At 36.6% G+C, this 12,219-nt stretch overlaps 2 protein-coding genes across 2 annotated transcripts; both read left to right on the plus strand.

The window, feature by feature from the left end:
* Positions 1 to 1,719: 1,719 nt before the first annotated feature.
* On the plus strand, positions 1,720 to 3,273 carry LOC7485927 (H/ACA ribonucleoprotein complex subunit 2-like protein). The gene is made up of 4 exons (XM_002311371.4): positions 1,720 to 1,946; positions 2,055 to 2,124; positions 2,217 to 2,322; positions 2,940 to 3,273. Exons 1-4 carry the CDS (start codon positions 1,817 to 1,819, stop codon positions 3,099 to 3,101), a joined length of 468 nt encoding a protein of 155 aa, XP_002311407.1. The 5' UTR covers positions 1,720 to 1,816; the 3' UTR covers positions 3,102 to 3,273.
* A 5,074-nt stretch (positions 3,274 to 8,347) lies between these two features.
* On the plus strand, positions 8,348 to 12,115 carry LOC7483901 (protein NSP-INTERACTING KINASE 2). Its single transcript, XM_002311372.4, has 11 exons — positions 8,348 to 8,790; positions 8,895 to 9,024; positions 9,158 to 9,229; positions 9,315 to 9,458; positions 9,589 to 9,660; positions 9,761 to 9,820; positions 9,917 to 10,008; positions 10,299 to 10,448; positions 10,561 to 10,902; positions 11,048 to 11,427; positions 11,517 to 12,115. Exons 1-11 carry the CDS (start codon positions 8,685 to 8,687, stop codon positions 11,835 to 11,837), a joined length of 1,869 nt encoding a protein of 622 aa, XP_002311408.3. The 5' UTR covers positions 8,348 to 8,684; the 3' UTR covers positions 11,838 to 12,115.
* Positions 12,116 to 12,219: the final 104 nt, after the last annotated feature.

Below are 12,219 nucleotides of genomic sequence, written 5' to 3' on the forward strand. Positions count from 1 at the left end.
TAAAAAAATAAGTGGTGTGACTTTTTGTTTTTTTGAAAAAAAAATATTAAATAAAAATAATTTAAAAAGCAGCCACTGATCCCTCTTGCTATCTCTTCGTTCATACTTGGGCTAAAACAGTGTAGGTTTCAGCTCATTAAACTAGCCCCTGGTTCTCATGAGTCATGATAGTCGAATAGCTCGTTGATTTGGGCCGAAGCTTTGCGCCTGACGACCAAGGGCGAGGGCATCTTGGATTCTTAGCTCCTCGAACCGAGAGGGCTTTATTTTTATATCCTCTTCTTTTCTCTCTTTTTTTTTTTTTTTTTTTTGTCAGGGGTCGCAAACTCAGCAATTTTCTCACACGTCACAATTTTATTTGTCAATGTCGTTTAAACCTTGTGAGAAAAGTTGTCATATAAACATAAAATAAAAAATTGTCATTCGGCTAAGTACAGCTCTCTTGTTTCGGACAGTTATACAATCATTTAATTTCACACCTTTTTCATTTTTAATTTATTTTATTTCATCAAATTGATATGAAAAATCAATTATTCATAATAAATAAATAAATTATTCTATCCAATTTTATAATTTCTAACAATTAAAAAAATAATGAATTGGAGTAAATTAATTTTTTACGAATTGAATAAAAATAATCAACCAAACAATATATATTTTTTCTATTAAAAACTATGCAGGGAAGTTTTTTTTACCGAGTTTTTGACATTGTGAAGGAAAATGAATATCACCATTGAAAATTAATATAATAACTAAAACGTATAAAATATATAAAGAATTGAAAGTTGATCGTATTTTGAAAGAAATTGGATTTAATGATGAAAGGTGAAGATTGGATGATAACAAACAAAAAAAAAATGCATTTCATGATGAAATTATTATCTTATGTTTTCATGTTATATTTTAACTTTGCATTGGTGAAAAAAATTATTTGATATATGATTGGTTTAATTATATATTTTATTTCCAAATATTTTTGAATAAATGACAAATGACCTGGTAATCACAATTTAAACATATTGTTTTTTTAATAAATTATCTTTTTTACCGTAATTATAAAATATTTTCGACCAGTGAAAAAATCACCATTTTAAGTTAGCTATACACATTAATGAAACAATATTGATTTATTTTTCAAACATTGCAAAATTTCTAATAATGTATATCAAGGGAAAAAAGAAGAAGAAGATCTGACTAGCACTCCCATTCACTAGGAAATATGATGTCCAAGAAAAGAGATTTATTTCCTAATCTCGAGTGAATATGATGCCCAGGAAAAGCCAGAATTCCATTGCATTTAACTTTTTTATAGCAAAATAAAAATAAACAAGTTTGATATCTAAGTTGTATATGTGATGATACTTCAACAATTAAAATAATATTTTAATTATTTAATTAAAAATACATTAAAATAATATTTTTTATTTTTTAAAAATTATTTTTCATATCAGTAAGTTAAAATAATTAAAAAAATAATTTTAATTTTAAATTGTTTTTTCAAATTTTAAACAGCGTTTTTGGCCCAATACAAAACACCCTCTAAATGCGGCGGCAGAGACCTGGGCTCGATTGCCAACAGTTACTTTTTCGTTTTTTTACCCTTCTTGTTTAATTTTATGCTTCACTAATTAAAGAATCCCTAGCCGTTGATTTTTTCGTTCTAAATTTCTTCACAACGAAAGGTCCAGATCAACAGGTCTAACAAATGTTAAAACCCTAGAAAACAAAATAAAACCCTAAACTCTACCATTCCCCGCCACCCACCTTCGCCTGTTGATTTCCAGCTGCAGAGAGAGAGAGAGAGAGACAGACAGAGATGGGAAGTGATAGCGAAACAGAGAGATCAAACATAAAAGAGAAGAAGAAGATAACAAGCTTGGCTCCCATTGCCAAACCCTTAGCTGGCAAAAAACTCTGCAAACGAACTCTGAAGCTCGTTCGTAAAGGTACTGATTTTTAACTATTAACTAGCAACTTCATTGATGGTTTGCAATTATTTTTTGGGGTCCTTATTTTTGGGTTTTGTTTTTCTTTACTTGCTTGTGTATGTATAGCATCTGAATCAAAATGCTTGAAGAGAGGAGTGAAGGAAGTAGTGAAGAGCATTCGTCGTGGCCATAAAGGGTCTGTCTTGTTACTTCTGAAAATTTTTATTTGACTGTAAGCTGTGATGAATAAATAGCTTAAACTAATTGAAATTTTCGTTTCTGTGACAGATTATGCATAATAGCTGGAAACATTTCACCAATCGATGTCATTACTCATGTTCCCATCTTATGTGAAGAGTCTGACATTCCTTATGTTTATGTTACTTCTAAAGAAGTAAGTTCTCAGCTACGTAATATTTCTTTAATATTTTTTTTCCATTTGACGGGCAAATCATAGCTAAAAAATGCGTGCCAAGTAACCCTAGTACCCTGCAAGTTTATTTCTTCTGTTGGGACCTTTTCGTTTTCTATTAAGTGTTGTTTAATCTTAGATTTTTTTTTCTTAGAATGCTATTTCTGTAATAATGTTCATCACGCTTGATTAAAAGAAAGACAGACCATTTAGTTGTTGTAATGTTTATATTTTAGTTTTTTCTTTTTTATCATTTTGAATCAGAATTACAGCTATGTACTATTTTTTGTTCTTGTTTGGACGGTTCAATTGTCATCAAACATTTACCTATACATCTGGCTTGTTATGGAACCAATCAACATCATAATTGTGCATGTTACTTGGGAAGCGATCCCAATCTTCAACATGTTTGGGCCCAAAGCCTATGAAATTATTCCAGAGATTTACATCTGTACGACCCTTTAATATTCTGGTATCTTATTAGTAAATTCATGGAGGTGGAACGCTTCAAGATGCTTATTGAAGTGGAAGAATCCTTTCTTTGGGCTTACAATTCTTTGTCAATAATTTCATGGTCATTTTGTGGCATTATTTTTCAGGACCTCGCTAGTGCTGGAGCCACCAAAAGGCCTACTTGTTGTGTTCTAGTGTTAACCAAGCCTACCAAGGGGGAGATAGGCAAGGAGGATCAAGAAAAATTGAAGGCAGATTATGATCAAGTTGTTTCTGATGTATCTGAACTTACTTCCTCACTTTTTTGAAAGACAAACGCAGCTGTGGTGTGTTTTCTTTTGCTAACTAATGCTACCACAGTACACTCGCCTTCGTGGTTTCTATTTCTTATGGTCTGATTAAATTTACTTGCCTTTGAAATGGGACAAGAATCTATTGGTGTTATTTTCTTTGATATGGAGTAGAATCCTATTTAGCTGACTGACGACTACTTTCCTATTGAAATGCTTGATATATTTTAAATGATTGAACTCAATATCAGCTTCATTGCTTTAAGCATATTGCGATGGTGAAAACTGAACAGCAGCTAGAACGCACGCATGCTCAAATACAAGTGTATATTGTTGGATGGCATGTGTTTCTTAAGATTTGGCGTGATATGAGGTAACGTTCATGCTTGCTGTCGCAAAATCTGCCAAAGCTTGATGTCCTGTGACATCTAACAACTTAGCACGAGATATTGCAATAAGGAGCTAAAATGTAGTTGACATCTCTAGAAAAAGGTTTAATCTCCTACCACTCTGGGTCTACGTGGTTAATTGCAGATACCTGGGTGATGTCGGAGGATATCACGGGAGGAAAGGGTTTCCTCTCCTTAGGATCTTGGCAAAAACTTTATACTCGAAACTTTATACTCGAAAAATCCTCGGATTTGTAACTGAAAGTCAGTCCAATGAGATGCAAAATCCTCAGTTTTGGAAACCAAAATCCCCTTGTAGCGACTATGTGTTCTAGCAGAGCATGTGAAAGGGGTGAGATTGAGGCTCGTTAGCAGATGGATCTAGGTTCAAAGAACTTTGCACGGAAAGGAAATATCATTATGGAAAGTTTATTCCAACATGATGTGCTGAAAATTCCTTCTGAAGTTGGTTCTAAATGTGCCTAGCTTAGGGCATCACGAGCCGCTCAAAGCTGCTCCTTTTTTTTGGCCGTTGTCTTGTATCAATTTGCTCACAGATCTTTCTACTTTTATTAGAAAGCAGGAAAGTTGAGAGTTCAAAAAGGAGCTTGTAGGGAATTTATTTTGTTTTTGTAGCTCCTCGCCAGTTTTATTGAACAAGGTCACTAGCCAAAGCCACTTGCCCCTGCAAAGTTGAACTTTGAAGAGCGTCTTAATTTTGATTTGCGGATACACATGCCCCTGTTGAGAATCCAAATCAGAGCTGTAAATTGTCGTCTCTAAAGTCGTAACTAAGTTCAGGATATCTTAGATAGACTTCATCTAGTTTATACCTTAACGCCATTTTCTGTGCCATGCTTGTTTGTTCTCCAATGTTTTCCTTGCCTACAACCATGGTTTATCTACATTTTTTTCTTAAATTTCGTGGATCAACAGCTACCAGTTAAGCCTCTCTTTATTATCATTGTCTGATGTATGCAAGCATGGGTATAGAATTCTGTTGCTATAGCATTAGACTTCAATGTATAAAGTTGCATGATTTCTTGTCTTGGCATTGTTTGTTCCACTTTGCTTTTTCTAATGCTTCAAAATAAAAATCTTATTATTAACAGGGACGCTAAGAAGACAGATTTGAACTGTGATCTTCACTTTAACATGCCAGGATCCTGCTTTAGTGACTGATTAAAGACCACCTAAAAAATTCTTAAGATAGGAAAAGCTGAATTACTGTTAGATTCTCTTCTTTAATCACTGATTAGGCTTAAGTGACTCCCAGCAATAAAGATTTGGACCAAGTGACAAAATGAGTAAAGAAAATTGTTCTTAGACTCGAACAGTGTAATTGGTGCATGTGGGTCTGTCTTCATGGGACCAAGATTATTCAACAAAAAGCTATTTAAGTACTGTTTCCTTTTAGATCATTTGGCTCCATATGCGCTCATGTACACTCACTGATACGCATTTGAACTATTCTCTCCCCTTTCCTTATGGCTGCCTTTGGTACTAATAACATTCCAAATATAGCCAATGAGAAGAGTTTTACAGGGAGGAAAAAGAGCATCAGGTGACTGTTGCTTTCCTCGCCCTCTTTTTTATTGGGTGGTATCAGGAATTCAGGGAGAGAGTAAAGGCCGTGCACGCACTACAAAAGGGAAGTCTTAAAAGGTATGGCTTGCGTGTGAGGTATCCTAAGCTTTTAAAGTGCCCCCTTCTGGAACAGAATTTATTCTGCCTTGGCCTTTCTATAGAGGGAGCCTTGCTAGTATTTGAACACACCTCTTGGTTTCTGATTAGGTCAAAATCATTCGTGGAACAACAATTCAGTGGTTGTTTGGTATTTTTCTTCCCCTGTTCTTGAAATCCTTGGAAATAAAAAATGAAAACTTGTTTGTTTTAGATTTTTCTATTATCAACAGCCACCATCGCAATTTACCATTCCGTTTGGTTTTGAAATCCTTTGACAACTGCTTATCAGATCCTTACCTTGAGTTTTTGCTTTAGAGAACTTCAAAACGAAAAGGGAAATGACAATAAATCAATAATGAATTAGCAAGGCCGTTGGAAGGAGGTAAATTTGTTGCCAGAGATACAGTTTTGTAGACTTCACCAGCACTATCCTATAATCCTAAGTACTGTCATCTTACCTTGTTCCTTGATTTTTTTTTCTTTTGATTTTCCCACCGACCGAAAAACTTGTATGAATCATTGCTTTAAAGCAGGCTTTAACCATTCTATAAATGACATGAAAAAAGCATTTTATCAGTATTTTTCTGCCCTTGCAATAAGTCACCATGGAACTAAAGCTATCAAGGAGTACATGACAGTGCAGCGGACCCGTGAGAGGTAGTGGGTGCATGACCGAAGTGGGAGATGGAAGAAATGTGTGTGAGGTAATTGGGGCACAAGGTGGGGTTAGAGAGTGTCGACTATTTTGGATGCTTTGTAATGTCTTCTTTTTAATTTTTAAGGGACAACGTCTGATCCGAGTCGTGTGAATTGGTACGTATTTTGTTTGCTTTGAAAGAATAATGGTACTCTCTTTTCTCTTTATGCAATTCAAACAAGCCAAGTGGTAAGAAAGAGCAATTATTTCCTACTCATTTGTTGGATGTCCATGGTGCATATCTTCATTAGGGTTACTAGTCATCAACTTCTCTTGTTTTGACTCCTCTTTTGACCCCAAGCCCTCGGTAGCCATTGCTCAATACGTCCTTCGGTATCGACTGGCAAGTTCAGCTATGTTAAACCAGGAAGGGGAAGAGTTAAATTTAAGGCGTTGGAGCTTGAGCAAAGCAGGGATTTCCTTGGCTGAAATAGACATCAAATCTTTATCAAAATCTCAGGGGGGGGACACGCACCATGGATCCACTAAATGGAGTACTAATTGGTCGATGGGGGTGAAGGGAACGACAGCATATACAAAGCGACTTTGCTGCTTAATAATTTACAGCTAACGTTAACCCAAGGGCAAATCCACCGGCATAATTGGTCCTACCACACTCTTTCTCTCCCATAATTTTATATTCTTAGTGTGCCATGTCCCATTCACAAGAGAGATAAGTGGTAGGCGGGCCCTAACTTTCCTGATCTGAATCCTACCTTACAGGAGTTCTTTCTTCTCAGTCGTTGCAATGCAATTTTCATGCCTTTTAAAAGGCGGTGCATGGAGCTAATTTATATCCGACTGTTTTTTTTTTGGCTACAGTATCCAACTTTCTTTTAGAGAGATTGTGATTTGTTGGTGTTAAATCCTTTATCAATCAACCACCAAATAAAGATACAGAGTTTTTTGGATGCATCCAAATTTCCTGCCTGATATATATCTTCAGCAGAATATCCATTTTTATTTTTGTGGCTTCTATGCATATGCTAGTCTCCACCTGCATATATAAGATGCTCATATTTCCCACAAGCTCCTCCAATTGGCTATAAATATTGACCAAAATAATAATAATAAAAAGGAAAAGAAAAGAAACAACCATGCTTTAGCTGACGCTTTGCGTACCGAAAGTCAACTCCTGTAGCGAGGCCAGGGCAAGAGCCAGGAACAAGAATCGCTCAGTTGAGAGGCATTTAAGGTGAAGTCTCTGTCAAATGCTGGTTCCTTCTGACCATAGGAAATCATGCAGAGGCATTAGCCAATATCCATGACATGGGAACTGAAATTGCATTCGAAAAGAGTTAAATGTCTCTATCAAGACCTAAACTGCGTTCGAAGTTAATTAGCTAGCTAGTGTCCATACCAAGTCCTAACCCTTATCTTAATTGTAAGCTTTATGTCGAATCATTAACAATAATGATATACTACTTCCATTCCATGATGATCATGAAATATGTTTGAACATCAAGTCAACGGCCATTATTGAGTCTGCTTTGCACGTGCTCCTATCTACTACAAGTGCTATCAATAATTAATCTGTTACTACAAGTATTTTGTTTGTAATTGGACCCTAACTCTACCTGTGTGTGTACGCGCGTGCTGAGTGTCTTTGTAAGAATACATTTAAGTTATTAATCTGATTCAATTTTTTTTATATATTTTTCCAATAATTTTTATATTAAAAGCATAAAAGAGAGGGTCTAGATGCATTAAACACAATATTCGGTTATAAACAAGCATTACCAGGTGTTGAGTTGATGCCAGATGGCAGTAAATGCACATAGTTCTGTAGGACCCTTCATGAGTGTATAAATACATATAACTTGTAGAAAGAAAGAGAGGGGCAGCCTTTACCTCTAAGCTGGCTGCTTTTGGGATAATTTAATGGGACTGTCTGTTGACTGTGGAGACAATGGAATTGTTTTGGAATCAATAAAGCAAAACCCAACTGGGGTATGAGGGAAATTCAAAGGAGAATAAAAAATGAAAGAAAATAATAGCAAATGTGAGAAATAATTCACACAGCAAAGATCTTACGAGGGGCAAATCACCACATCACGAATCTCCAAGTTTAATTCCCTCGAGATTGTCATTTTTTCTCTTATAATAATTAAAGCTAAAGTAAGAGAAGAAGAACGGAATTTTGAGACGTAATTTTTTTAAGAAAATGGCCAAGTGCTTCAGGGAATGTTGGATTCCCACAGGCCACAGCAGAAGCGTAGCAAACCAAAGCAAATCCCAACACTTGTCCACTCTCATTGTCATCGTCTCTTTTTACCTTGACCCACAGTGATTATCGTTAAAATGCTCTTAATTATTTGATGTACAATGCTTAACAGTTAATACTTCACTTGCTTTTTCCACCTTTTTTCTCTCCCTAATCTTGGAATAGAATACAGAAATTCTACAACAGTCCTTTTTCTATGCACTAATGCATGATTGAAAGAGGAATTCTTCTTTATCAATCATCTTTTGATATTATCTAGATTTGGTGAGTGTAGCTTCTTGCTTTATATATTCTTTTCTTGCAACTTTGCGTAGCCAGTGGCAGGCATGTTACTTCTCTTTCAGAATTCTAGTGTCCCTATCAAAACCTCTGGTTTTCTTGACTCCTGGCCTCTTTGACATAAGGTGCGATCAAGTGCAATTATAGATAAGCATGAGCAGTTGTAGTACTGCCTGGTTCTTGGTGTAATACCGAGACAAAACAAAGCCCACATCAGCACTGTTTTTATTGAATCTTTCATTTTTTTTCACACCATTCTTAACCCCCTTACCTCAGCAGAAACTGGTTTTGGCAACTATACCATCTGGTTTTATACCTTCGTTTCAATGGAGGCAGGCAAAAAGAATGCTCTTTTCTGTTGTGTGGCTTCGTTAATCTGTTTATGGACTACTGCTTATGGAGAGCTAACAGCTGCAGGTGTTAACTATGAAGGTAACTGGAGTTTTACTCAGCTACGGAGAATCCTATTTGTCTTTCTAAATCTTTTGAGAAGTTAAGAGCTTGAAGTCATATTTACCTTTTCCTTTTCCTCTCAGTGGAGGCTTTGATGGGCATTAAGAACTCATTGCACGATCCTCATAATATTCTTAACTGGGATGAGCATGCTGTGGATCCATGCAGTTGGGCGATGGTCACTTGTTCTCCTGATAATTTTGTCACTAGCCTGTAAGTAGCACTAATTACTAAACTAACCAAAACTTAGCTGAATAGAGAAACAAATACATCGAAAGAACCCAAGATTAATGAAAGTTCAAGTAAGAAAGAGCATTTGAAGTGGTTAATTTTTTTTTTTTTGCAGAGGAGCTCCAAGCCAACGTTTATCTGGCACTCTTTCCCCATCTATTGGAAACTTAACGAATCTCCAGTCTCTGTGAGTATTCAATCAATTAATATTCCAGAAAATATGATTTTTATTTTTACTTTTGTATTTCTATTCACAATATGGTGTTTTGCAGGCTTCTACAGGATAACAATATTTCGGGACATATACCCTCTGAGCTTGGAAGGCTCTCCAAGCTTAAAACAATTGATCTTTCCAGTAACAACTTCAGTGGCCAAATTCCAAGTGCTCTGTCCAATCTTAATAGCCTCCAATACCTGTAAGCACAAAGTGTATACATGCACTTTTTTCTTTTTTTCATAACAATTTTAGAATTAGGAGGTGATCATTAATTTTAAAAGTTTCCAAAGAGTCTGAAAACTGACAGAGGGTTTTTGAGTTTGGATCAGGAGGCTGAACAATAACAGTCTTGATGGAGCAATTCCCGCCTCTTTGGTTAACATGACTCAACTTACCTTTCTGTAATTTTCTTCAAACCCTTATCCTTCTGCTATTGCTGTATGTCATTTTTCCTTGGTAAAAGATCTATATGATTTGTTTGAATTTTGTTTAATGTCCCAGGGACTTGTCTTACAATGATTTGAGCACTCCTGTACCACCTGTTCATGCTAAAACATTCAAGTAAGTCAATCCTAAAACCTATCTGTCCTTCTATATTTCTCTTTCGCTTGATCAGAACAGCAAGCAAAATAATTGACGTTGCTTTTATTGACACAGCATTGTAGGAAATCCTCTGATATGTGGAACTGAGCAAGGCTGTGCTGGAACCACACCAGTTCCCCAATCTGTGGCCCTGAATAATTCACAAAGTAATTGTCTTTCCCGCCTGTTACAAAGTTACCTACTTAATTTCAAGTTTTAACTTCTTCTGCTCTAAAAGTTGCTGTTGTTGCGCTTCCCTTTTGCTTTCTTTTAATTTGCAATTATTTTGCTTTTGACTTCAATTTGAAGATCATGATTGTTTTATCCTTTCTAGGCTATCAAATGCTTTTTGAGATTGTTGTACTTTCATTATGCGTTTCGAGTTTCGAATTTCAAATCTTAAATCCTATATTACTCCCTTTAAATTATGCTCAAATGTCTTTCTTTGTTTCCTAAGATTCTCAGCCTTCTGGAAATAACAAGAGCCACAAAATTGCCCTGGCCTTTGGTTCAAGCCTAGGCTGCATCTGCCTGTTGGTTCTTGGATTTGGCTTCATTCTTTGGTGGAGACAAAGACACAACCAGCAAATATTCTTTGATGTTAATGGTTAGTGTGGCATAAATAGACTTGAAAAATATAAAGCTGTTGACAGCATCGGGTGGTTGATAGCAACGGACATGTCAATAGTTCTAACATTTTCTCTTTTCAAAAACATCAGAACAACATAATGAAGAACTCAACCTCGGAAACTTGAGGAGCTTTCAATTCAAAGAACTTCAGGTTGCTACAAACAACTTCAGCAGCAAGAACTTGATAGGAAAAGGTGGCTTTGGGAACGTCTACAAAGGGTATCTCCAAGATGGAACTGTTGTAGCAGTGAAGAGGCTCAAAGATGGAAATGCCATAGGTGGAGAGATCCAATTCCAGACTGAAGTTGAGATGATCAGCCTAGCAGTGCATCGAAATCTACTTCGTCTCTATGGATTTTGCATGACAACGACTGAAAGGCTATTGGTTTACCCGTACATGTCTAATGGGAGTGTTGCTACTCGTCTCAAGGGTAATGCATCCATCAAGATAGCTAACTCTATTCTGATATACCTCTGATTTCCACACAGGATGCCTAGAACCTGCGAGTCTCATAACATATGATTGACCATTCTTTGATCAAGATATGAAAATTGTGCCTTTTGTTTCTCTTGCAGCCAAACCAGCCCTGGATTGGGGTACGAGGAAGAGAATTGCCTTAGGAGCAGCTAGAGGTTTATTATACTTGCATGAACAATGCGATCCCAAGATAATTCACAGGGATGTGAAGGCTGCAAATATATTACTTGATGATTATTGCGAGGCTGTTGTAGGAGATTTTGGATTGGCAAAGCTGTTGGATCACCAGGACTCACATGTGACAACTGCTGTGAGGGGCACTGTGGGGCACATAGCCCCTGAGTATCTATCAACAGGCCAGTCCTCTGAGAAAACAGATGTTTTTGGATTTGGAATACTTCTGCTAGAATTAATATCTGGCTTAAGAGCTCTGGAATTCGGGAAGTCAACGAACCAGAAAGGAGCATTGCTTGACTGGGTAAGCTAAACAAACACGCCTTCAGATACTTTTCAGGCTAATCCAAGTCCCATTTCTGGACAAGAATGAATTTATGATCTTAATTACAGGTGAAGAAGATTCATCAGGAAAAGAAGCTGGAATTGTTAGTTGACAAGGATCTGAAAAACAACTACGACCGAATTGAGCTTGAAGAAATAGTTCAAGTAGCTCTGTTATGTACCCAATACCTTCCAAGTCATAGACCTAAAATGTCAGAAGTGGTTCGGATGTTAGAAGGAGACGGGCTCGCTGAAAAGTGGGAAGCTTCTCAGAGAGCTGAAGAAACTAGATCAAGAGCCAACGAGTTCTCGTCTTCGGAAAGATATTCTGATCTGACTGATGACTCCTCGCTGCTTGTCCAGGCAATGGAGCTCTCTGGACCCAGGTGACATGATTTTCAAACAGAGAGCATTTATGAACTTTCAAAAGGATGTGATACAGCGTATGAAAACATGCTTGTTGTATAGTAGCCACATATTGGAGCTCTAAAGCTGTCTCTCAATTTCTAGCTGTACAGAACCGGGATCCGAAAAAATGACATAGTTGAGTGTTAATGTCTTTTTCTGCTTGTTGGTCGAGTGAAGAATTTTTTTGGAGATGTTCTGCTGGGGTTTATTGTAATGATAACAATCAAATAAAGTTTGTTCCTCCTGAACTTAATATTTTATCCTTTCGAGCCCTGAAGAAAGATTTGTCTTGGTCAATACATGAGCATTATGATTGCTCCTGAAAGTTGATAGTTTCTGGGGGCACAAATTCATGGTCAAACGG

The sequence above is a fragment of the Populus trichocarpa genome, chromosome 8 (assembly GCF_000002775.5).
Source record: "Populus trichocarpa isolate Nisqually-1 chromosome 8, P.trichocarpa_v4.1, whole genome shotgun sequence".
In the NCBI taxonomy this organism is placed as follows: Eukaryota; Viridiplantae; Streptophyta; class Magnoliopsida; order Malpighiales; family Salicaceae; genus Populus; species Populus trichocarpa.